The sequence below is a fragment of the Apium graveolens genome, chromosome 3 (genome assembly GCF_009905375.1).
Source record: "Apium graveolens cultivar Ventura chromosome 3, ASM990537v1, whole genome shotgun sequence".
Classification (NCBI taxonomy): Eukaryota; Viridiplantae; Streptophyta; class Magnoliopsida; order Apiales; family Apiaceae; genus Apium; species Apium graveolens.
This window is the reverse complement of record NC_133649.1, coordinates 9,095,880-9,121,451: the sequence shown is the minus strand read 5'-3', so window position 1 is coordinate 9,121,451 and position 25,572 is coordinate 9,095,880. Positions and strand designations below refer to the sequence as shown.

The 25,572-nt window shown below is 36.0% G+C and overlaps 2 protein-coding genes and 1 long non-coding RNA gene across 3 annotated transcripts; all 3 read right to left on the bottom strand.

Annotated features, from left to right (window-relative positions):
* Window positions 1-6,714: 6,714 nt before the first annotated feature.
* LOC141711610 (uncharacterized) lies at window positions 6,715-11,849 on the bottom strand. Its single transcript, XR_012571415.1, has 2 exons — window positions 7,317-11,849; window positions 6,715-7,213 (listed from the first exon to the last, which is right to left on the bottom strand). It is a non-coding gene; the product is annotated as an uncharacterized LOC141711610 (long non-coding RNA).
* Window positions 11,850-12,949: 1,100 nt separating this feature from the next.
* On the bottom strand, window positions 12,950-19,694 carry LOC141711609 (nuclear/nucleolar GTPase 2-like). Its single transcript, XM_074514185.1, has 12 exons — window positions 19,620-19,694; window positions 19,277-19,533; window positions 18,331-18,464; window positions 17,638-17,767; window positions 17,283-17,437; window positions 16,850-16,951; window positions 16,648-16,752; window positions 15,965-16,093; window positions 14,972-15,112; window positions 14,577-14,677; window positions 14,018-14,075; window positions 12,950-13,391 (listed from the first exon to the last, which is right to left on the bottom strand). The coding sequence occupies exons 2-12, from the start codon at window positions 19,527-19,529 to the stop codon at window positions 13,092-13,094; spliced, it is 1,608 nt and encodes a 535-aa protein (XP_074370286.1). The 5' UTR covers window positions 19,530-19,533; window positions 19,620-19,694; the 3' UTR covers window positions 12,950-13,091.
* Window positions 19,695-20,620: 926 nt separating this feature from the next.
* Window positions 20,621-24,421, bottom strand: LOC141710572 (nuclear/nucleolar GTPase 2-like). Its single transcript, XM_074513136.1, has 4 exons — window positions 24,362-24,421; window positions 22,739-22,977; window positions 21,495-21,563; window positions 20,621-21,021 (listed from the first exon to the last, which is right to left on the bottom strand). Exons 2-4 carry the CDS (start codon window positions 22,956-22,958, stop codon window positions 20,867-20,869), a joined length of 444 nt encoding a protein of 147 aa, XP_074369237.1. The 5' UTR covers window positions 22,959-22,977; window positions 24,362-24,421; the 3' UTR covers window positions 20,621-20,866.
* Window positions 24,422-25,572: the final 1,151 nt, after the last annotated feature.

Here is a 25,572-nt window from a genome sequence, read left to right as displayed (position 1 = left end):
GATTTCCACAGAAATAACTACTTCTTTCATGGGATCATTTGTTTATTGAAGACTAGTAGGTCAGTATCTAGCACAGTTATCCTCATAGGATAGAAGAGTTACTGAAACAGACATATCACTTATCAGAGTTTAGACACATATATCAGACAACAGTCAGTACTTGAAGACATTTATCAATTAATGCACAGAATATACAAAGAGATTAATTCTGTAAATACTGATCATAAAGTCTGATAACATAGAACAAGGTTAAGCAGATTTAGAGAAAGAACCTGAAATCATTCCAAGTTCATTTACCAATTTTGAAAAGGTAGCTTCACACAGTGGTTTTGTGAAGATATCTGCTACTTGTTGATCTGTGGGAACAAAATGCAATTCCACTGTACCTTCATCCACATGTTCCCTGATGAAATGGTACCTGATGCTGATGTGCTTTGTCATAGAGTGTTGAACTGGATTATCTGTCATAGCAATAGCACTTTGATTATCACAGTAAATAGGGATTTTGAAATATGTTAACCCATAATCCAGTAACTGATTCTTCATCCAGAGAATCTGTGCACAGCAGCTTCCTGCAGCAATATACTCTGCTTCTGCAGTTGATGTGGAAATTGACTTTTGTTTCTTGCTATACCAAGAAACCAATCTGCCTCCAAGAAATTGGCAGCTTCCACTTGTGCTTTTCCTGTCAATTTTGCAACCTGCAAAATCTGCATCTGAGTAACCTATTAATTTAAAATCTGATTCTCTAGGATACCATAATCCTAGATCAGCTGTTCCTTTAAGATACTTAAAGATTCTTTTTACAGCTGTTAAGTGAGGTTCTCTTGGATCTGCTTGAAATCTTGCACAAAGACAGGTAGCAAACATGATATCTGGTCTACTAGCAGTTAGATAGAGAAGTGAGCCAATCATACCTCTGTAATCAGTAATATCTACTGAATTACCAGTATCCTTATCCAGTTTTGTTGCAGTGGCCATGGGAGTGGATGCACTTGAACAGTCTTGCATTCCAAATTTTTTCAGCAAGTTTCTGGTGTACTTAGATTGACAAATAAAAGTTCCTTCTTCACTCTGCTTGACTTGAAGGCCCAGAAAATAACTAAGTTCTCCCATCATACTCATCTGATATCTTCACTGCATTAGATTGGCAAACTTTTTGCAAAGTTTGTCATTTGGAGACCCAAAAATGATATCATCAACATAAATCTGGATCAAAAGTAAGTCCTTGCCATGGTTGAGATAGAACAATGTTTTGTCAATAGTTCCTCTGTTGAATCCACTTTCCAGAAGAAACTGAGCTAAAGTCTCATACCATGCTCTAGGAGCTTGCTTAAGTCCATAAAGTGCTTTATCAAGCCTGTAGACATAATCTGGATGTTTGGAATCTACAAAGCCTGGAGGTTGTTCAACATATACTTCCTCTTCCAATTCTCCATTGAGAAAAGCACTTTTCACATCCATTTGAAAGACAGTAAACTTTTTGTGAGCAGCATAAGCCATGAATATCCTTATGGCTTCTAAACTAGCAACTGGAGCAAATGTTTCATCATAGTCAATTCCCTCCTGTTGAGAATATCCTTTTGCAACCAGCCTTGCCTTGTTCCTTACAATTATGCCATCACTGTCAGTTTTGTTTCTGAATACCCACTTTGTACCAACAACCGATCTATTCTTGGGTCTTGGCACTAAGGTCCAGACTTTGTTTCTTTCAAATTCATTCAACTCTTCCTGCATTGCTTGCACCCAATCAGCATCTTGAAGAGCTTCTTCCACTTTCTTTGGCTCAGACTGAGAGAGAAAAGAATTGTAAAGACATTCATTCGAAGTACCTGTTCTAGTTCTGACACCTGCCTCAGGATTTCCAATTATTAAATCAGGTGTATGTGATTTTGTCCACTTCCTTGCAGATGGAAGATTTTCTCTAGAACTGGATGCTCCCCCATAATTCATGCTGTCTTCGATTTCATTTTCTGATGCTCCCCCTGAAACTATGCTCTCTGAGTTGGATCCTTCAGTATTTAGATTTTCAGCACTGTCAGTACTTGGCTTATCAGAACTTGACGAATCAGAATTTGACGAGCCAGATGTATGTTCTGATGCTTCTTGAGATGTGATAAAATCTTGAGTATGCTTCCCCTGCAATGGTGCATCTTCCTTTGACGTAGTCACCACAGTTTCAATAACATCAGAGTTTAATCCATCAGAATTTACAGTATCAGGACTTAGACTGTCAGGACTTGAGGTATCAGAATATGAATCTTCATTTTCAAATCTCAGCTTATTATGATCAATGCAATCTTCAAGTCCAGTGATCTTCTTGTCATCAAAAGAGACATTGATAGATTCCATGACCACTTTTGTTCTCAAATTATAGACTCTGAAGGCTTTTGTAGAAAGTGGATATCCTACAAAGATTCCCTCATCAGCTTTTAGATCAAACTTGGATAGCTGTTCAGGATGAGTCTTGAGAACAAAACACTTACATCCAAATACATGAAAGTATTTGAGATTTGGCTTCTTGTTCTTCACCATCTCATATGGTGTTTTTCCATGCTTGTTAATGAGTGTTGCATTTTGAGTAAAACAAGCAGTCTGCACAGCTTCAGCCCAGAAATAGGTTGGAAGCTTTGCTTCTTCAAGCATTGTTCGTGCAGCTTCAATTAGAGTTCTATTCTTTCTTTCAACAACTCCATTTTGCTGTGGAGTTCCAGGAGCAGAAAATTCCTGCTTTATTCCATGATTTTTGCAGAACTCTTCCATTATCAAATTCTTGAATTCAGTGCCATTATCACTCCTCAAAATTTTCACAGAATCTTTGATCAATTTATCCAGATGTTTGACATGATCAATCAGGATAGATGCAGTTTCACTTTTTGTGTGCAAGAAATACACCCATGTGTATCTGGTGAACTCATCTACTATGACCAACGCATATTTCTTCTTTGCAATAGACATGACATTCACTGGACCAAATAGATCAACATGAAGTAGATAGTAAGGCTCAAGAATTGATGATTCAGTCTTGCTCTTGAACGAAGATTTTCTTTGTTTAGCCTTCTGACATGAGTCACAAAGACCATCAGGAACAAACACTGATTTTGGCAGTCCTCTCACAAGATCTTTCTTGATCAGTTCATTTATCTTGTTGAAGTTTAAATGAGAGAGTTTCTTGTGCCAATTCCAGCTTTCTTCAGTTGAGGCTCTACTCACTAAACAGATTGCAGAACCATCAGAACTTGTTGAAAGCTTAGCTTCATAAATGTTACCACGCCTGAATCCCTTCAGAACAATTTTTCCTTTAGTTTTACTAACTATTTCACAATGTTCTGCAAAGAAATCAACATGATAACCTCTGTCACAAATTTGACTTATACTCAGTAAGTTGTGTTTAAGTCCTGAGACCAGAGCTACATCTTTAATAATGACATTCCCAAGATTGATATTGCCATATCCCAAAGTTTTTCCAATGTTGCCATCTCCATAAGAAACACTTGGGCCAGCTTTCTCCACAAAGTCTGATAGCAGGGCCTTATTTCCAGTCATATGTCCTGAACATCCACTGTCCAGAACTAGAATATTTTTCCTGTTGCCCTGCAATCAAAAAGACCACTAATTATTAGTTTTAAGGACCCAGACTTGCTTGGATCCTTTGGCCTTTTTAGGTTTGTTAACATTTGCAGCGGATTTAACATCAGATTTTATGTTAACAGTTTTCTTATCAGACCTTATACTAGAAGGAACAACAGAAACTTTCTTTAAAGAAGGTTTTATTTGATAATAATCATAGTACAAACTATGATATTCCTTACAAGTATAAATGGAATGCCATAAACTACCACAATGAAAACAAGGATTTTGTGGTTTGTATCTAACAGACTGACTCTTAACTCCTGACTTTGTAGATAAGGAGTTAATATTCTTATTCTTCCTGCAAAAAGAAGCCAGATGGTTAGAACTTCCACAGTTATGACATGCTTTCCTAGGAGCATCAGGAACAGATTTATAGTTATTGCTTTTATTCACACCTTCCTTTCCATTCCTGTTTTTCCTAGGTGATTTTACCTTGTTTGCATCCTTAACATCTTTCAGCTTATGCTTAAGCTGCTTCTTCGTCATTAAGCCTATGTTAACTTCAGCTGTCTTTTCCTGTTTTAGTTTGTCAGAAGCTAATTCCTTTTTAACTTCTGATTTCTCATTTTCGGATTTTTCAGTTACAAACTTAACAAGTTTTAACTTCGGCTTTTGCTTATCAACAGGCTTAATTTCTACAGTTCCTTTTTCATTTTCTCCATAGCCTAAACCCTCTTTCCAGTTTCCACTGCTTAGCAAATTTTGAGTTGTTTTGCCAGAGTTAGTCCAAGTTCTGATAATCTCTCTCTCCTTTTCTAACTCAGTTTTTAGAGATTCATTCATTTTTAGCACTTCATCCCTAATATAAAAAGCATTATCTCTATCCTGCTGAGTTTGATGAAACATGACTAACTCTTTTTCTAAGAAATCATTTCTTTTCTTAAAAGCAATATTTTCAGAAGTTAATCTTTCACATGTTAAAGTTTGATCTCTATAACTAACAAACATGGTTTTAAGATATCTTCTCAACTCATCAATATCATCAGTATGAAAAGCATAAGTAGTCTGAGGTACCTTTGTTTCAGCAGCTTCAGAACTGCTCTCAGAACTTGATTTATCAGCATTTGCCATCAATGCATAGTTCTCCTCACTTTCAGAGTCTGAGGTGTCTGTCCAGCTTTTCTGCTTTGTGATAAGAGCTTTGCCTTTGTCATTCTTGGTCTTCTTGCAATCAGGAGATATGTGGCCTTTCTCACCACAATTATAACATTTAACATTAGCGTAATCTCCTCTGTCAGACTTTCCTCCTTTTCCTTCAGATCTTCTGAAATTCTTCTTATCAGAACTTATGCCTTTCCTGGAAAACATCTTTCCCTTCCTGAACTTCCTGTATGCAATCTTTGTGATTCCTTTCACCATAAGAGCACACAGCTTCATCATCTCCTCATCAGCATCAGTTTCAGGCAAGCTTTCAGAATCTTAGTCATCATCACTCTCAGAACTTGATGACTCAGTATCAGATTTTATGATAAGAGCTTTACCCTTATCTTTCTTTGAGGAAGGTGGTTTGGGGGATTCCTCTTCAACCTTGAGAGCAACTGTCCTTGACTTTCCTCCTTTTCTCTTGCTTCTTTGTTCCATCTCAAGTTCATGGGTCTTGAGCATTCCATAGATTTCATCAAGAGTTGTTTCATCAAGATTGTAGTTGTCTCTTATTGTTGTTGCCTTCAAATCCCAACATTCAGGAAGAGCTAACAGGAATTTGAGGTTTGTATCTTCAAGATCATACTCCTTATTTACTAATGACAAGTCATTCAAGAGTTTGACAAATCTATCATATACATCAGTCAATGACTCATTAGTCCTAGAGTCAAAGTGTTCATACTCTTGAGTGAGTATTGTCTTCCTGTTCTTCTTAACTGTTTCAGTTCCTTGACACCTTGTCTCCAGTGCATCCCATATCTCCTTAGCAGTCTTGCAGTTGATTACCCTGTTTGACATTACATTATCAATGGCACTATGCAATAAGTGACGTACCTTGGCATCCTTAGCAATAGATGCTATATCTTCAGCAGTGTAATCAGTCTTTTCCTTTGGTACGGTCATTGCTGCTTCACCTGCAACTACAACAGCGAGCTTGGTAGGTTTGTGAGGCCCTTCCCTGATTCTATCAAGGTATTCTGGATCTGTTGCTTCCAGAAACATGGTCATCCTTACCTTCCATATGGGATATTCAGATGGTCTCAATATGGGAACTCTGATAGTCTCATATCGACTCTGAGTTGATATCTTTGATGATTCCTCAGTTTTGGTAGGCTTAGTTGGAGTTTCTGTGTCAGACATGATTGTGTTTGGATCTTTAACTGTATGTGTGTTAACAGATAGCTCTGATACCACTTGTTAGGTCACACTTTCACTGTAGAGGGGGTGAATACAGTGTTTATTACAATCAAATCAAACTTCAAGAACTTATGTAACAGAAAACAAACTTTATTTAAACAATAAACTCTGTTACAATCTGGAACTGTTATCTCTCAGTGATGAACAAAATATCACGAGAGCTTCTAGAGTTATAATAAATAATATTCTCGATAATGATAACACCTCTAGTGTAAACTCTATTTCTGTGTTTATATACTACACAGTTACAAGATATTCGCTAATTGATATGGAATATAATTCTGCTTCCTAAAATATATCAATCAGATATCTTCTATTCCAAGTATTCCATCCTTCACGGAATTCCTTCTTCATGCATATCTCTTCTTATGTTTATCTTGATCTTCTTAACTTTAATCAGCTACTGTCCTTATCTGATCGTCCTTCAGCACTTAAGTTCTGATATCTATCTCCTGATAACATAAGTACTGATATCCCTTAAGTTCTGACTTCCAGTACCTTAAGTTCTGACTTCCAGTATAAGTACTGATCAGTTAAGTACTGATTTGTTCTGTTCAAATAAGATCTGAAATCTAAACATAAAACATATTAGCCATGACATTATCAAATATATCTAACATAAAGACATCAATAAATAAAATTTCCTTTGTTCTTTTCACTATACATAAACGACCACAAACATTAGCCAATATAATTACTATTTTGATGTATACATAATTGATCACATACACAATACTCAACTTCAATAATAACAATAATAATAACAGTGTTTACAATCAGATGTATTAGCCTCACTCTTCAAAAGGTGAGAGACTCTCCTAAATACTACTAACTCGATAATACTTTCAGAATGAATCCCAATTCTCCCCAGCCCCTTTTTACATAATTATTCCGAACTATCCTTTTTACCCCTTTAACTTCTTGCATTATTACTTTGTGCCCTTTTCTTATATGATATTAGTACGTGAGCTCATATGTCGTTTATAGCATTATCCCTGCCAGAAGGAGACACCTTGTCCTCAAGGTGAAAGTCAACAAAACGCTTAGCAATATTGAAGAATTATTCTCATGTGGCTTCAGTTTCTGGTAGCCCTTCCCACTTGAATAACACCTCTGAATCAATGTAACCACCTGATGCCTTATTACAAATACCCAAGACTTTCTCGGGTTTGCTTTCCAAAAACATGAAGACTGGTGGTAGCTGCAGAATTGAAGAGCTCTCTCCGACAACCTTTTTAAGCTATGACACATAAAATACGGGGGTAATCTTGGCATGAGAAGGAAGTGATAAGTTGTAGGCTACTTTTCCCACTCGTTGCACTACCTCAAAAAAAACATATTACCTGATACTGAGCTTGTCAAATGGACGTCTAGCCAGTGATTGTTTCCGATAAGACTGCAGTTTGAGCAACACCTTATCCCCCACTTAGAATTCCACCTCCCTTCGACTTAAATCTTCCTGTAATTTCATCCTATGTTGGGCTCGAACCAGATTTGCCTTAAGATCATCTAGCATCACATCCCTTTCGAGTAATTAATCATCAAGCGATGACACCCTCGTGCTCCCTGGTGTAAACTTGACTAATTGCGGTGGATCTATTCTATATACCGCCTTGAAGGGTTTAACCCCCGTCGATGTATGATGGCTGTGTTGTAACAATATTCCACCTATGGTAACCAGATCATTCATGTTTTAGGCTGTCCAGTAATAAAGCACCTCAAGTAAGTTTCAACCGACATGTTAACTACTTTCGCCTGCCCATCCGATTGGGGATGATAGGTTGTACTATGGCATAGTTTAGTTCCCTTGAGTTTATATAATTTTCTCTAAAACAAGGACATAAACACTTTGTCTCTATCCGATTCAGTTGTAGATGGGAAGCCATATAAACGGACTACCTCTCGCACAAAGATTTCAGGCACATTTGATGCTGTAAAAGGGGTGTTTTAGTAGTATAAAATGTGTGCACTTACTTAAACGATCCACCACCACCGAAATGAAATCTACCCTTTTTTTTCGGGAGGCCATCCACAAAATCCATGGAGAGATCCTCCCAGACCTGATATGGAATTTCTAAAGGCTGGAGGAGGCCTGCTGGGCTCAGAGAAGATGTTTTCTATTGCTAACACGTTACACATGCTTGCACATGTTCGATGTTTCTTTGCGCATGGTGGGCTAGTACCAATTGACAGCCGGATGTTGATATGTTTTTTATTTACCTGAGTGACCCCCCATAGGTGAATCATGGTAATCATGCAACAATGTCGTCACCAGAGATGAGTTCTTGGGAATTATCCACTATTCCTTTATATTTCAGCACGTCATGATCGAGGTGGTACCCTTTTGGCACCTAATTGCCAGCTTTTAAATCACTTGTTAACTGTTGTACAAATGGGTCATGCTGAATAAGTGCTTGAATATCTTTACACTTCGGCCCTCTCGCTGAAATTAGCGAACCAAACTCAACATCACTTGGAAACTCCCGAGATAACGCACATGCAACCTTGTTTGTAGGCCCTGGCTTATAATGAATGTCAAAATGGAAACCCATCAAATTACAGACCCGCCCTTGATACTCAAATCCTACAGCTCGTTATTCCAATAAAAACATAAGGCTTTGTTTGTCAGTTCTAATTATAGTTTTTCTGCCCCAGAAAAAATGCCTCCATACTAATACCGCCAAGACTATCGCCATTAACGCCTTCTCGTATGTTGATTTGAGATGAGCCCTCATCCCCAAAACCTTACTATAGTTCGCTATCGAATTTTCATCTTGGAGTAACACAACCCCCACTCCAAATCCAGAAACATCAGTCTCAAGGATGAATTCTTTCGTAAAATTTGGCATAGCTAATATTGGGGCCTGCATCATAGCAGCCTTTAACCTATCAAATATCATGGAAGCCTCTTCCGTCCACCCAAATTTATCTTTCTTCGTTTAATCAGTTAAAGGCCTGGCAATTGAAGCATGACCTACAATAAATCTGCAGTAGTAACATGTTAAATCTAAAAAACCTCGTAGTTCCTTTACATTTCATGGAGTCGACCAGTTGGCCATGGCCTGAACTTTTTCTGCATCTGTTGCTGCTACTCCATAGGCCGATATAACATGGCCCAAATAGGCTAATTGTGCTTGCCCAAACTCACATTTCTTCTCATTATCATATAAATTATGGTGTATGCCTGCCTCCAACATGTCGTAGACCAACTTTTCAATCTCGTATTTTTAAGATTGGAGATAACAGTATGGACACACGCTGATGGGATATGTCCCCTCGTTTAGGTTAATGGCATGGTCATGTTCTCTTTGTGGAGGAAGTCCATGAGGCATGTGAAACACCTCGGTAAAATATTTTAGCATTGGTTGCAAGTAAAATGGCACCCATCTTGTTGTTATTAGTGTTCCGCTGCGTTGCAGAAACACCCAGATGGTAGCACTCCACTTAAAACCCATTTTCTCCCTTACGAAACATTTTAACCATTGCCTTTGACGAAGTCATGGATCTGCCCAATAAGGTATCTCCTTCCAGCGCTATATTGTCCTCACCTAACCTCAATTTTAGCGTTTGGGTCTTCCAATTGGTTGACACCGTCCCGAATTTTTTGAGCCATTGGACCCCCGGAATTACGTCTGAATTTCCCAACTGTAGAGGAAAATATTCTTCTATTATTGTCACTCCTTGTAGATAAAGGACAACAGATTTGCACTCTCCTTGACCTTGGACATCATCACATGTTCCTAAAGATACATCAAATCCCTTTGAGTGAACAAGTGGTAACCCAATTTTTTTCACCACTTCCACCGACACAAAGTTGTGTGGGGCCCCTAGGTCGATCATGAACACCACTTGATGACCCGATATTTCCCCTAATAGCTTCATGGTTTTAGGGCTGGTGATTCCCACTACAGAATTCAAAGATATCTACCCCAATTCCCCCAACTAGCTCTGCATAGTGTCTCCATCCTCATGTTCGCCTCCTTTATCCTCCATTTTTCCCCTTGCATTAAAATGACACTCAATTCCCCCCTTTTACATATGTTCCCTACAAACCATTTCTCTTCACACCTAAAACACTCTCATTTCTCTCTTTGATTTGTAACTCTTTCTCCGTCAATCGTTTAACGTCTCTAACCGGCTTAGCCAACTAAAGATAACCCGTGTCGCGTGAGGGAGTAACTGATGTAGTACGAGTCGAAGGACTACTTGATCCAAAAGAATTATGACTAAAAGAGTAGTTGTAATTACCAGAATAGAAAGACAACTGTCAGGTTCGCCTATTTTCTCCGTTGTAGCTACTATGTAGTCCGCTCCTGAATTTATCCTCCACTTTCACTGAAAGGTCCATTGCATGGTCTAAGCTACGTGGCCCTAACAGTCGGACCTCGGCTCGTATATCCTCCATCAACCCTGTTATGTATTGCCCCTTTTTTATCTTCTCCGAAATCTTGATCAATGGCGCCATCAGTTCAATGAATCTCCTCATATACTCCACCACTCCTGCAGTTTGGTGATGATTTAACCATTGTTCGTGAAAGCATCCTGAAGACGTAGAGCGGAACTGATATAACAACATCCCTTTAAATTCTTCCCACCGTCAACGGCGCCCATGTTCCCATTGATACCATATAGTTCATCTTCATCCAATGACATTACTGCAACCTCCGATTGCTATTCTTCACTTAGTCTACAAAAATTGAAATATATTTCCGCTCTAAGAATCCATTCATCCAGGTTTTGCCCTTCGAAAGTTGGTAAATCCAACTTTTTAAATCGCCAATTAGTTCCCTCATTGTAACCCTGCCCTGAATGGCCGCCAGTATCAGTAAAAAAAAATTCCCAACCCGGAATCACCAATATGACCCGACCCGTTACCTTCAATTCGACCTGCCCCGTATCCGGACCCACCAGTTCGACCCAGATCTGTACATCTTTCTCCATTACGACCTATAATTTCAACCATTTCAACCAATCTTTGTGACACCTCTCCTATTTTTAGAGACGATAGAGATGAACGTACTTCTGATTGGAATTTTTCCTGTTCTGCCTTCATTCCATTCAACAACCCATCTTGTCTCTCTTTGAATCGACCGATTCGATCCTCCAAACACTGGGTAGCTTGTTATATCGACTGAGTTAGTTGCTCAATCAGTGTTCGTTGCATCTCTATAGTGGCTCCGTTGACGGCTACTGAGATCTGCTCTGTCATAAATGAACGAAGATCACCCATAATTTGTTTTATCACTTCTATTCGATGTTGATTGCTCGGTGGCGCCCCATCCTCCCGTCAAAATCGTATGACTCTAATACCACTTGCTATGAACTCACTACTCACGCAATAATAAACACAATTTTCAGCTCCAATGATAACAATACAAATATCAGTGTTTACAATAAGATGTATTAGCCTAACTCTTCGAGAGGTGAAAGACTCTCTTAAATACTACTAACTCGATAATACTTTTAGAATGAATCCCTATTCTCCCCGGACCCCCTTTTTACATAATTATTTTGAACTACCCTTTTTACCCCCTTTAACTTCTTGCATTATTACTTATGTGTCCATATCTTATATGATAGTAGTACTGGAGCTCATATGTCGTTTATAACACAAAATCCCATTTGGAGCAAGCTGATAGGGAGCTTCAACCAGGCTCGTTATCTGCTAAGCGACAAAATAAGGGCGAAAAGAACAAAACAAGCTCAATAAATTTTTAGTAAGGTTTACAGATTCATTTTCTAAGATAATACTCAAGAGGAAGAAAGTAACAAACTACTGGACTTGGGTAGCAGCGAAACCCACTATTTTAACGGTGTTGCTTTCAATGCAATTCTAAAGACACCACCCAATAAGTCAAATTATCGGAAACACACATTACCCAACTAATAACTATATTAATCCCAGAAATAATAAGAAATAAAAGGTACTAACAAAATCTCTATCAAAATCGCAAAACATACTCACAATACTATACGAAAATACATGTGCTTCAGATGTGTACACTTTCACTCTTATCTCTAACAATAAAATAACAATATACTAAAACAACCATCTCTCTCAGTCTCTCTCCCCCCTCCTCTCTCTACATCAATTCATACATCTCTCTTTTCTCCATCTCCCCCCCTCCATCTCCCTATTAACATTAACAATAAATAAAAAACAAACTGCAAAAATATTGTAGTTATTTATGAAGTTATTAGGGCCGAGGAAAGAAAATATTATTTATAATATGATTGCCTAAATTCATCTTCTAAAATAATACTCCAGAGACAGAAAATAACAAACAACGGGACTCGGGCAGCACCTATCGCTGCTATTATACCAGTTGCTTTTCAACGCAACTCTAAAGACACCACCAATAAGCCACATTCCCGGAAACACACATTAGCCAACATAATAACTATATTAATCCCGGAAACAATAAAAAATAAAAGGCACTAATTAACTTTGTATATCGCTTTGCACCAACATAATAAAAATAAAAGGAAACAATAAGAAATTAAAGGCACCAACTAACTTTGTATATCACTTTGCACCAACATAATAAATGGTACCACATTTGGTAGTACTATAATATGTATCATTGTATATTATTTTTTACCTAAACACACATCACTTTATACCTAAACACACATATCTGCATACAGTACAATCTCCCCAAACACTGTCATAGACAGTATATAGACGGTATATACTGGATGCGGTTGAGCAAATACCGATAGGTATTTAATACATTAAGCACAATTTAGTGATTAACTTAATAATTAAACTAATTTATAGCTATTTCTTGAATAATTTTACTTGAAAGTATATTGGTTTATAAATATTCATTAAAAATATAAATTTCCACAGCACACACATCGCTGGCTCATACACACACACTACACACAATACAGAATTTAATTTTTGGAAAAAATTAAAAAAATAACCCCCACGATACTAAGTAAAAAACTTTTAATGTATAAGGACGGTATAGATAAATAAAGATACGAGTTGGTGCTTGCATAAAATTTTATAATATGGCATTAAGTAAAGCTCTATGAAATCTGAATAAAAAGAAAAAACACATGTACTACTGTAATTTTTGTTAATAAAATTTTGATTCCCCCTGATGAGTTTATGATGCTGTGGGTTCACACTGCTCAGCTGTTTCACCTCTTAATTCAGTTTCACTAAAGAGCTCCTCTTGAACGGGGACTTCTTTTAGCTGCTGTGAAGAAATTACATCTGCAATGGCCTTTCTAGCTGCAGCCTGCTGATCATCATCTATCACCTTGTCTTGCTCCACACTTGGTCCAGCAGGTTCAGTAGATGGCTCCTCTTCTAGCTTTGGTGGTGGCACAAAGAAAGGAATCTTGCCCCTCTGCCAATCATGGAGAATCATCTTCCCTGCAGTCTTCAAGTCAGGTTCCCCTCCCTGTAACACAACCATTAAACCATAACTGATTCAGACATTTACTACTGCTATGTATAGCATGATCTTTTGAGAGGAAAAATTAAAACATTACCAACTCTCCTGACCTAGATCTACTTACAAAACAGCAATAGACAGACATTTTCTGAAATGGTCTGAATGAGCCTCCAAAGGATTTTAGAAATTCAGATCTCATATAAGAAATTACAAATTTGGATGCACAGAAAACACTTGGGTCATAGGCTTGCAATACTAATCAATTTTTAGGCTTATATATCTAATTAGGTTCTCAGCATTTGTACAAGTCTTCAGTATTCTCATTCCCGAGTTTACCATGTTAAACTTAAAATGGGCAATGTTTTTTCCTGTACAATAACAAAAACCTAAAAGAGTCCTAATTACAAACTTTGCTTCATAACAAGCAGTGTAAGATGGTGTCAATATTACTAATAATTGAGTAGCAAAATTTTTACTACCAAACCCTGCATCACATTAGGTATTTAAAGAGGAAACCTTACTTTGTATACAAAAAGTTGAAACCATGTCATATTTCAGCAATACTATCTCGCCATAATATAACTACTGCCAACTACAGAAATACAAGTAAAAAGACCAGACCATCAATTTACCTTCAAGAGCTTGCCGGTGAGTTTGCATAGCTGGACAAGAAAATCATTATCGTCCTCCCTGATAACCATACAAAGGATATTATTCTCAGATTAGAATACCAGCTTGTGATCTGTATATGAGAGAATGTAACCACAAAATTTTTACAACAAATAAAATTATCAACTTGGTAATGAAAAGTATTCTCCTGTGCTTGGGATACCAAAAAATCTCATTGTACAAAGGCCAATACAAGCAAATGATTATTTTATCATAAATCGTAAACAAATTGAAAACCTGATGGACAAGTGAAATTTAAAAACAGCTTTAAGAACTGTGTCTGTGCTTATTACACTTTTATAGAATTGAGAATTCTTTTTATTTTCAGTCATTTCTTCCCAACTTTAGCTTGCAGATAAAAAGATTCACATCTTAATTATAAGTATCTTTCTCATTTCTTTCTTAAAGGTTTTCAGAACTTCGAGCCACAATGACTACAAACCAGTTGTACACGTACGTACATATGGCAAGCACAGAACTTGCCATATGTACAAATATGTACATAAAGTATACACAACATACCATTCCTTTATCTTGTAAGCTCTTTCTAAATGCTCCTTTTTCACACGTCTCAGAACTTCACCGATGTGCTCTGAAGCGTCAGGCAAGTTTGTAACACGTACCTAGGAAAAAAAGATACTTATCCGATCAACCTGTGGAGTCGGCATAGCTATTTCACTATTTAGCAAAGAAGTCACTAGAAATTCTAAACTAAATTCTACTGGTTACAGAAATCCAAACCACATATTATTGCAACATAAATAACATGAGAAGTGGCCAATCTACATAGAATTAGCAACTGTAAAATCCAACTATACCATGGTAACATTAGCTGCATACTTACAAAAAGTTCTTAATAATACTGGAAAAAGTTGGGATAAGTATGAATTAAGAAGTGGAGCAAAATAATAGCATACCACGCCCTTTAAAACAATATCTGTTTCAGAGTCGTTGCTTTGGTAAACAACTCCAGGACAGTCAATCAAAAAGATTTTCTTTGTAAGTGTTATGTATTGCCAGACTTTAGTCTCTCCGGGAATAGGAGCCACCCTGCATACCTTTATTCAGAAAATAGAACAATATAAAGTCAACTTACACTATTGAACCATGCAGTCAGCATGAATATAAAGAAAACAAAAAATCAGGTCCAAGTTATATACTGCATATATCAAATAAGGACTCAACAACTATCTCAACTGATTGAAAGTAAATACAGAACAAATACAAGCTACATCATCTAATCACAGCCTGAAAAAGTGAAAATATTGCAAAGTAACAAGAATATAATAAAACATCACATAAAACTTACACTGCAACATGCTGGATTCTACAGCACAGTAAAAAAATATGCAAGCTGATCCACGTGATATCAAGGAGGTCTATTAATATGTGCTATATCGATTTCTTAAAACATATATATTGGAAAAGTAATAACGTGTTTTGTTGCAGGATTTCATGAAAGGGTCATATAATGGTTCTCTCAGGAATTGTATTAGAAATTCATCAAAAGTCCCCCATAAAAAACACCACATAAAATTCTTATATATTATAACAATATATCCTGTTAAATTTGACATAATATTTTCTCTATTAAGTTCACATACCACAATTAACAAGTTAATGAAGACAGAAACCAATAAAGCAAGTAATTTAAATACAAACAAGATGGCATGGAAGAATGATGCATCTACGAGAGATAAGACCAGAAATATTAAAATAACAATAAAACTTCTGGGACCTCACGGGATAGGCTCGGCATGTCACTCTTTCTACTATCCAATGACAGTTCAAGTTCTTTGATACATTTAAGTATGCAAATGGTGCAAACAACCACATACATCAAACATTCTAGATACATGCAGGCACATAAATAACAATGAAGATGAGCTACAATCTAATATATGACTTACATTTTTCGTCCGTAAAGTGTTGATAACTGATGACTTCCCAACATTGGGATATCCAACAAATCCAACACTTATTGCTTGCTTGTCACTTTTTAAACGGGAGAATTGTCTCAGAACTGATAGAAGTGACCCCTAAAAAGTAGTAAATCATACGGAATTAATAACAATGTAAACACCAGAATTAAAATAACTTTGTCTTTGTTTAAAGTTTAAAATGAAATCATCCGCGTTATTGTAAGTTTGTAACCATCTAACTTTTAATCTCCTAAGAAACTATCTAAATATCTTATGTATATTGGATCTTAGGCTTAGCTAATAGCTACTTAACCACATGACAATAATTTTGAATTATACAAACTAGAGAAAAGAGAATGTAAAAGATAAGCATGTTAGAGGACAGTAAACCGGAAACATATGCCTCTTACTGGAGACATTAAACTGCTTTACATGTACTTCTCTATGGGGTCAATCTACCCTGTACAGTTACTTAACAAGGAGTTGTGATTCTTTTTTCTACAACTACTCTAGCCAGTCTTTAAAATTTATTCGAGGCATTTTTGTATTTTTTCCGACTTCTACTATGGACACTCCTTAATATTTATACGAGGTATTTCAGCCACTCCCACGTCTTTATATATTTTTTTAGTAAAACATGTTTGCCTACAGTACACTGGTTAACTAATTACCTTGCCAAAAGACTTGTTGACACTTGCATGAAATGCTAGAGTAGGATATTCCTTCGATAGAACCCTTAGCCAACCTTTTGTTACCCAAGCAGGAACCAGATCACACTAGAAAAATCAAAGAAAAACTGTTTGATACTTTTTCAAACTAAGCAAAACTACAAACAGCTGGCCATACTTCTACTGCAGAATAACAAGCAATAACCTTATTTAAAAGGAGAATCATATGTTTGTGCTTGCAATTTTCTTTCAGATGCTTCTCCAGGTGATAGCATCTTGTACCCTGCGGATCCCTAGCATCCAAAACCTGTACATTGCATCATAAGAATACTGTATTTTCTGTTTTTCCTCGTCACTTTTAGTGCTAACGTTAAATACAAAAGCATTTAATAATTTGAAAAGGTAAAGCACATGAGTAAATTTATAGTAAATTTTCCAGCCTATACAATCATTATCATGGCCAACAACGCAAGTTAAAAGAACTAATCCTGTCCCGCTTAATCAAATGTATTTATGTCAGATAGGTTATTCTATAATTTAATCTACTGTATACCAAGTAATATATCACATTGTTGGCAGAAAAAAGAATATAGGAAACTTTTGTAGATAGAAAAGTAAGATTACTTAAAACAGCAAACCTGAATAACAACATCAGATGAATCAATCACTTTGTAGAGTTCTCCCCATATCCTCTTACTTTGACCTTTCTCAAACAAATTGTGCCGAACAAGATCTCTAAAGCCATCTTCGCTTGCTTCGATGGCGCTGGAAGGATATTTCTCTTCAAAGGCATCTAAAGATGAAGAAAAAATACTTAGCAAAAAAATGACACAAAATAGTGATAATCGCCACTACAAAATTTACCAATTATTATTCATAGAACTAAACCATGTACATTATTGACCGAAATTTATCTTTCAACATAATTAACTGTACACATTATATTGTGCAAGGTACAAACTTAGGATCCATTAACAAGATTTAAGTCTATACCCTGTGAACCATCAGCCTTTTTGGCTAATGCCTCGTAATCTGATACCACTAGCTTTGGACGCTTCCGCTTCCTTTTAGGCCCAAATGCATCAGCGAAGGGCTCTGTGTCAAGAAGATGAACTCGTGCTTGCTACATGTACAAAGAAAACCAAGTCACATACGGCAAATCAACCATGCAATCTTTTATAATTGGACTTTATAGTTCCTATGTAGTATAGAAAGATACTACGCAAATCATAAGGGTGACTATAAATGGGGATGACTATTTCTTTTGCCTAAATGACCATGGAACATGAACATTTAAAACTTTCCTATTGATACAAATTACTAGACATTAACCATAAAACACTGGATTAATATGTCTGTAACCTATGGCATTCAAATGCATCAAAAGTTAAGTGCTAAGTTAAGTTTCGAGGAACATATGTCTACTAGATTGCGTGAACCGGGAGCAACCAAAAAACCGATTTCAAATGAGCCAATTTGACGCCAATTTAATCAACATCAAAACATACAATTTAGTTTAGCATGGAGTGAGCACATCAGAGATATTACAGGACCACAGGAGATAATTACACCAAGTACATCAAACAAGTACTAATGCAGTCAAGCTCGACAGGGTATTGGGAAACTACATTTCAGGCTCATGTCCGCACAACCATGTTAAGAACTTTAAATATGGAAAAATCTCACCTTCTGATGGTCAGTTAAAAGCGACATGGGCAAATTTTTGCCCTTCAAAATGACATTGTAGTTGCTTGATAAGCGAGTCTCCAGCTCATCCCGGAAAACCTCAAGTTCTTTCTGACCAACAACTCGCGTATTACCTACAAGTGAAGGAAGTAAATTAAGACCGGCTGACTTAATTTCTCTGATGCAATACATACAAGAAACAATTTCTAACAGAAAAAAGAACAAATTCATTTATATCTAGAACCAGGTATTTTAAAGTCCATCAATTAACGTTACACATTTCCACATCATTGCAAACATAAAATTCTAAGAAATTCAGACATCTATAAAAAAAATTACAAACTTCTACAATATGTACCATCACAATAGAATATAATTGTAAATACTAGAATACAATTAATATATGCATATTGTTTTATTACTTCAGATGTGTTACATAAGGCAATTTATCAAATAACCTACTTCAAAATTAACCATCATTTCTCACTATTCACATTCTACTTGTCAACAGTGCATTAAGTTGGGATGTATTGAGCTCATGAACTCCTTCATCACTTAACTTCCCACAGAAGCTAGAAGGCAGTTTTTGGAATAACCTACTTCAAACTTAACCATCATAGCTCATTATTCGCATTCTACTTGACAAAACAGTATTAAGTTGGGACGTATTGAGCTCATGTACTCCTTAATCACTTATTCATTCCACGAAAGCTATTAATACCGCAGCCTATTCGAAGTGAAACTATTTCAACTAACACGTAAAACAAACACAATTATCCAATTCACATCAATTAAAACAAGTAACTAATAATCACTTAATCACTCCACGAAAGCCTACTCTAAGTAAAACTACTACTTTAATTTTACGAAAAACAAATTAAATTATCCAATTCACACCAATTAAAACAAATACGAACAATTACGCAATAACGAAAACGTTATATACCGAACCAACGACGATCAGGCTGAATACGAGTAGACGGCAAGTCCTTGGACTGCAAATCATGTTTCAGAATAGTTCCTTTCGAGTCTCGTTTCGGCCTTGTATTATACATCTTAAGACGCCGTACAGTGGCAGCTGTACGGCCGCCTTTAGATGCGCTGTTTTTAGATGCGCTACCGCCATTGTCTCTGTTAACATCAAGTGAATGCTTTGGCTTTCCCGATACATTCACTGACTTTTCCCTCTTTTTACCCATCGCTCTACGAAGCAAAAAAAATGATATCAAATTTTAATTTATAAAAAAAAAACATGTTTGTATATATATCAAGTGATTGAATTGAAGTACCTGAGTTGAATTGAGCGAGTTGAAACAGTGAAGAAGAGGAGCTAGGGTTTGTGGCGGTGAGGAGGTTTTATGAATGTGTAAGTGGGTTTTTTTAATGGACTCAACCCGGAAGATGTGGGCCTGTAACCCAGTTGGCCCAGAAACCTAACTAACTTGGGCCATGTTTGACAAATTAGGTGTTTTTTTTGTAAAAAATCATATTTTTAAAAAAGAAATCAATAAATTGGTATTTATTATAGAAATTTAAGATTAATATTATTTCAAAAAAAAAAATAAGTTGATTATTTTCAAAAAAAAATCTACATGTACTTTTCCTGGGGAAAAATTTTGTCAAAAGGGGCATTTGGTATTGTTGCTCCGTTTGAGAGTGCTGGTTGTGCTATGAGAAAAAAGTGTTCGAGAAAAAAATGTTGTCGCGAAAATTAGATGATTGTTTGGTATTTTTTTTAATTTATGCATATTTTGAGATATAATATATAAAAATAATATTTTTGAGAAGGTTTGATGGTGAAATTGATAGTTATTTCGTACAAAAGTTGAAAACAACTTTTTACAAAAGTATGGGGGCATGATTTTGCTAACGTCAACTTTTAGACCAAAAGCGTTTCTCCATACAATAACTTTGCAAAAAACTGTTGTAACCGTCTGTAACAACAATATCGGCCTTTAGTAGTGTCAAGTTAAAGTTCGTGTTGTTACGACATTAAAAATGGATTTTATTAACTAACTTATAGTTTTTCCACTGAAAATTAGTATCGAAATTATACTTTAAAAGGTTAGTTTAATTTCAGACCAAATTATTTTTATTTTTGAAATTGTTTCATATTTCTTAAATTTTATGTCAATATTCAGATAAAAAGTGAAAAATAAAATGACATATTCCAGTACGTTCTCAACATGACCACCAAGGTGGAAACAACTATGGGATCTCGACTGATTTTTCTTGTACCTGCAGTTCTTCTAAGAGAACGATGAATACCATGAAGCATCAGTGACAACATATAAAATTGAACTAATTACGATCCCTGTACTCATGTAATTGAACTAGTCAGGTGTTTTAAGTTTCGAAATGCACTTAATTACATTACTTTCTCGAATCAAAAAAACCGAATCACTAGCCTTTTTCCTAAGCTGCTCGCAGAAAACATGAGCACATAAAGTTGAAGTTTAAGCAGATGTTTCTCTTTTTGGAGTTTAATGTCGTTTGTTGCTCTGACCATCTAAGACAGTTGCATTCCTTACTGTTGCTAAATCTTTCCAAAATAAACTTGTGATTTCTTTGTAGCCGAGCCAGCTGGTTTTATATTCTTACTTGAAGCTTGCTTTGGGTCTAGTAGGCATGCACCTGAGACAAGGTTTGCTTTGTTCGGTCCCTTCTCCACGTGGATCGCTTTAGTGGCATCTGCAAGTAAAGTTATACATGTTGTAAATTATTATGAAGCACCCACCAAGGCCATAAATATCTGAATTCTATCGCTATATCCATAATCAGCAACTACGCAGGTGAGTATTCTGTACTCGCATGGCAGCCACAATAAGCACCCAACTCATATGACATTTTACGGAATGCTAAACCAGGAGAAAGTTTATGCACATATATAACAAGTCATCCCCTCAGTACTGAGCTTGACAGCTTCTGTACCTTCATATATCTGCTTTGGAGTTATAGTCATGAACTTGTGTTGCAGCTAGACCAACTTATGTGATGGGAGTGGAGAATTATCTAAAACTTTCAAATTAAGAAAAGTATGCAAGAAAGAATGAAGACAATCATATTCTAGCAACTTTCGCAGCTAAGAATGGGCTAATAGCACCATAAGCCAAACAAACAAGACAACGGTGACCTAAACATCTTCATGAAGATAGTGGAATTACTTGGTAAGTGATTCTGGAGCTTATCCCGCAACCGTTCCAGCTCCTTCTGGCTGATAACTCGTGTATTGCCTACAAGTGAAAGGAGTAAACTGAGGCTGTTGGGCTTAGTTTTTTCACTGCAATAGCACGTAGAACTATAGAAGGAACCATCACAGACAACCAATAATGAAAATGAAACTTGAAATTAAACTCGAAGAGGAATCTAAATTTGATGCTAGTTATATTGGAAGCCTAAATCAGTTCTATAGAAATAAGTCATTAACAAGAATAGGTTATAGGTAAGTCCATAAGGGAGCTTGGACCAATCAGCTCAGCCACATCGTTTTTGTGGGTTGACTGGATTCTAAAATGCTAAAAACAAGATAAAATACTGCATTCTTCTATAAGATGGTACAGTGTGATGCTAATTCACGTAAATTATTTGATTACTTTAATGTGTTTCATTTGTGCAGTTTAAATTAATTACATAGTTCATCACAATTGATTACTTTGGTTCGTTCACCATTTTGTCACTATGGAGGTCCAGCAACTGAAAATTACCCGAGTTTGGTTGCTTTTTCTTTTTTCACTCGTCAAAACAAAAAAAAAAATCAGCATCATTGCTCATGATCTTAATACTACTTGATAAACAGGGCCTTTAGCTAGTTTTCTGTTGAGCTTGTTGCTTATGATTGTTGTCATTCTATCTAGGATATAGTTCAAATCTGACTAGTAGCTAATTAGAGCAACTCCAATGGTTGGCACCCCTCAAAGGGTGTCAACTTCGCCACATAATCAAAAGTATTATATTTTAAATTCTCTCTCTTCCATATCATTTTTAGCACCCTTCTTTCAAAAAACACTTCAATGGTTGGCATCCCAAGATGTCAATTTCATTAATTCAATAAAAAAAATGCTTAATAGAAATATATTAGAGAAATGATATTTTATACATCATTGGGATCATATTGGGGCCACTAATGAAGTTGGCACCCTACTTTATGGGATGCCAATTTTTGGCACCCCAAGTTGGCACCCCATGCCAACTCATTTGACACCCCAATGGCATCTCTCGACTCCAATAGAATGCTAACAAGGGTGTCAAGACACATGGCATTGGCACCCCTCTTGGCATCCTCCATAGGAGTTGCTCTTAGAAATGTTATGTTTTTGTGTACCAGTACTTGCCAATTTCTCAAAAGAGTGTAACCTAAGACAGTAAGACGACTAAATAAGAATAGTACAAGACAGAAAAAGCTTATTACCAAACCAACGGGGATCAGGCTGAATTCGAGTAGAAGGCAACTCCTTGGATTGCAAGTCGTGCTTAAGAACATTCCCTTTACTGTCTCTCTTGGGCCTCTTGTTGTACATCTTGAGTCTCCTTACAGTAGCAGCAGTACGACCGCCTTTGGCTCGGTTGGCATCAGATGAATTCTTTGGTTTGCCCGATGCATTCGCTGATTTTCCTCTCTTCTTTCCCATCTTCTATTACTCTGACGTTCTACCAAAGTACAAAAAGGATAGGAAAATGATATATAGATATGGATACTGTATAAAGAAATCTAAATTCTGAAACAAAGAGGGCCAACATTAACCATCAGTTAAACAATTTACAAAAAAAAAAGAACCAGTCTACTAGAGACTTAACAGTCATAAAAACCAATAACAGAGAAAGGATCAGCTCATTCGCTTGTTAAGATTCACCAAGACAGTGGTCATTTGTTAAATCTGAATGATCGTTACCATATATTTGATTGATCAAAGATTTCTGGATGTGCAGAATGGGCAGTTATTCTAAATGTATAATATATTTCATGAAACAATTATTCTATAACCTCAGACTGATAATATTTACGCTGTACCTTGCTAGAAAATAGATTGTGTTTGATGAACAATCTGTCTGAAGGATTTTCAATAATAACTAGATTTGCGTTCAATCTGTCAGGATGGCATGCAATTGTTTCTAGATCAGCGTACATAATCTAATTTCACACTGTAACACTATAAAAGTCTATCACTAAGCGAAAAAACAGAATTAACCCACTACTGCTTTCATAAGAAAAACATATACTGTACTTAAAAATGCAGGCACAACAGTCCAGGTGACCATTCAGAAATCAGATTAATGTGTTTATCATCAAGCCCTAGAAGCTTCTTATTTTTCAGGTAATGTTCATTACTGCTTGTTTATACGTAGAAGCATTGCCAAGCCCTTCTCAAATGCTTGACATCTTATATAAGGAAAAAAAGGATTATTTTACGTAAGCACATTGCAGAACAAGAAGAAAAAAGGTACATTCAAAGCCTCCAATTACAAAAAAGAAGTTGTATTACTGCCTCCAAATGCTCTAAGCTCTGTACTTACTAAATAAGCAACAAAATAAACAATCCTTACTCTCAAGGAACAGGATACTTTAAAACCTCAAGGTATTAGAGAATAACCCTTTCCGGGATCTTATATTATTCTAACACTTACATTTGCATGATTGTATCTTAAGGATCTTTGGTGGATCATGCACCGTGACTGTTAGGATGACTTGTGTTTCGTCTTGCATTCATACTTTGTTCGTACTTTATATATCAGTTGTGATTTGGGAGAGTGTAAAATATTCGAAAGGTTCATGCCCTAACAAAACAGGTGCTTTGGTTCTCAACTCATTAAGGTTAGACTTGTTCAATTCATTATAACTAAGACTATGCTTAATATAAGATACTTAAGATAGTGTTCCTACTCATGTGTACTCCTTACTCAAACATAAAGGATTGTTAAAAATTCACAACCATGTCATACAAACACTAATGTTGTCAAATTATATCAACAAACCATGCAGAAAAATAAAGCAATTCAAGAACTCGTAAAAGAAAAAAAACGCTAATCTTTATACCTGTTAGTGGGAAGAGAGAATTGAAAGAAGGGAGACTCTTTGGAATAGAGTACAGGAAAGAAGTACATCTAGGTAAAACACCAAAAATTACTGATTACCGACTCAGCTAATTTTTTTAATTTTGGGCCTAGCTTTTTATTGTATTGGGCCCAAAAAATGGCTACGAACCTTTTTGACACGGTTGAACACAAAAATCACTTGGGGTTCCAGAACGCCGTTACTTTTGGGGTTCAACGCTAGAGGCCCAGAAGTAGTGGCGTACTTGGGTTAAATAAAATTTTTTTGTTTTTTTTCTCCCCCTTCATTTGTCTTTGTCTCTTATTTTTGAAGGTTAAAAAGGTTAAAAAAATTCTCTGGAGCTCAAGTTTTGAGCTCTAATATTATATTTTTATAAAATTATTTTGGTTTAATTTTTTTTATTGGTTAGTGATATGAACCTATTTTTAGTACATTTTTTATTTTAATTAAATAATAGTATATATATATATAGCTTTCGTAGCTTCGGAAAGGGTGCCTTACGAGTCGAGTGCACATTTGTTACATGAGGGCATGTTTTGGAACGCTCATATTTAATTTTCAAAGTAATATTTTGGTTTACTTTTTTTGTTGAGTAGTGATGTAAACTTATTTATAGTATGTAATTTTTATTTAAATTTTAAATTTTTTTGGTATGGTTTTAGTTCTTTGGAAAAAGGTATGATGACGAAATATATTTTTTCTTGACGAGTACTCATAGTCATGAATTTTAGCATTGTGGTTCAACATGATATATAAAAATGTTAATTGTTTGATGTAGAGGTACATATAGTGTGCATTGAGCATTTAAAACAAAATCCGTTTCAACAACTGTCAATTTATAAAGGGTGGCCACCGCTAGCCACATGCAGAATTCATCAAAATAAATGAGTTGTTCAAGTGGATGGACACATGAAAAATAACAAGAATGACAAGTCACATCATATAAATGAAATACAGAGGAAAAGATTCGTTTTTCATAAAAGTTTTTACTGTTTTCAGATGAAATGAAATAAAGTCATTGTAGACAATGAATCTACTGTTTTGAAAATAATGCATGTGATAGCAACAATGACAAGTCATAATTAAGTTTTGAAATAGGAACTATAATTGTATAGTATGTTTAGCACGTGGACCGTCATTCAAAGTAGCTTCACAGTTGTAAATCTATTCTTTACCAAATCACTTATAAAAAG

Bases quoted from the DNA above. Each gene is read 5' to 3' on its own strand.
- LOC141711609 (XM_074514185.1), bottom strand. From the start codon at position 19,529: ATGGGTAAAAAGAGGGAAAAGTCAGTGAATGTATCGGGAAAGCCAAAG. The intron at 17,768-18,330 runs GTGAGATTTTTC...TTGTACATGTAG, and splicing joins TTTTAACTGACCATCAGAAG to CAAGCACGAGTTCATCTTCT. The intron at 15,113-15,964 runs GTAAGTCATATA...TTCTGAATAAAG, and splicing joins ACACTTTACGGACGAAAAAT to GTATGCAGGGTGGCTCCTAT.
- LOC141710572 (XM_074513136.1), bottom strand. From the start codon at position 22,958: ATGGGAAAGAAGAGAGGAAAATCAGCGAATGCATCGGGCAAACCAAAG. The intron at 21,564-22,738 runs GTAATAAGCTTT...TTTCACTTGTAG, and splicing joins GCCTGATCCCCGTTGGTTTG to GCAATACACGAGTTATCAGC. The intron at 21,022-21,494 runs GTAATTCCACTA...CTTTACTTGCAG, and splicing joins GCTCCAGAATCACTTACCAA to ATGCCACTAAAGCGATCCAC.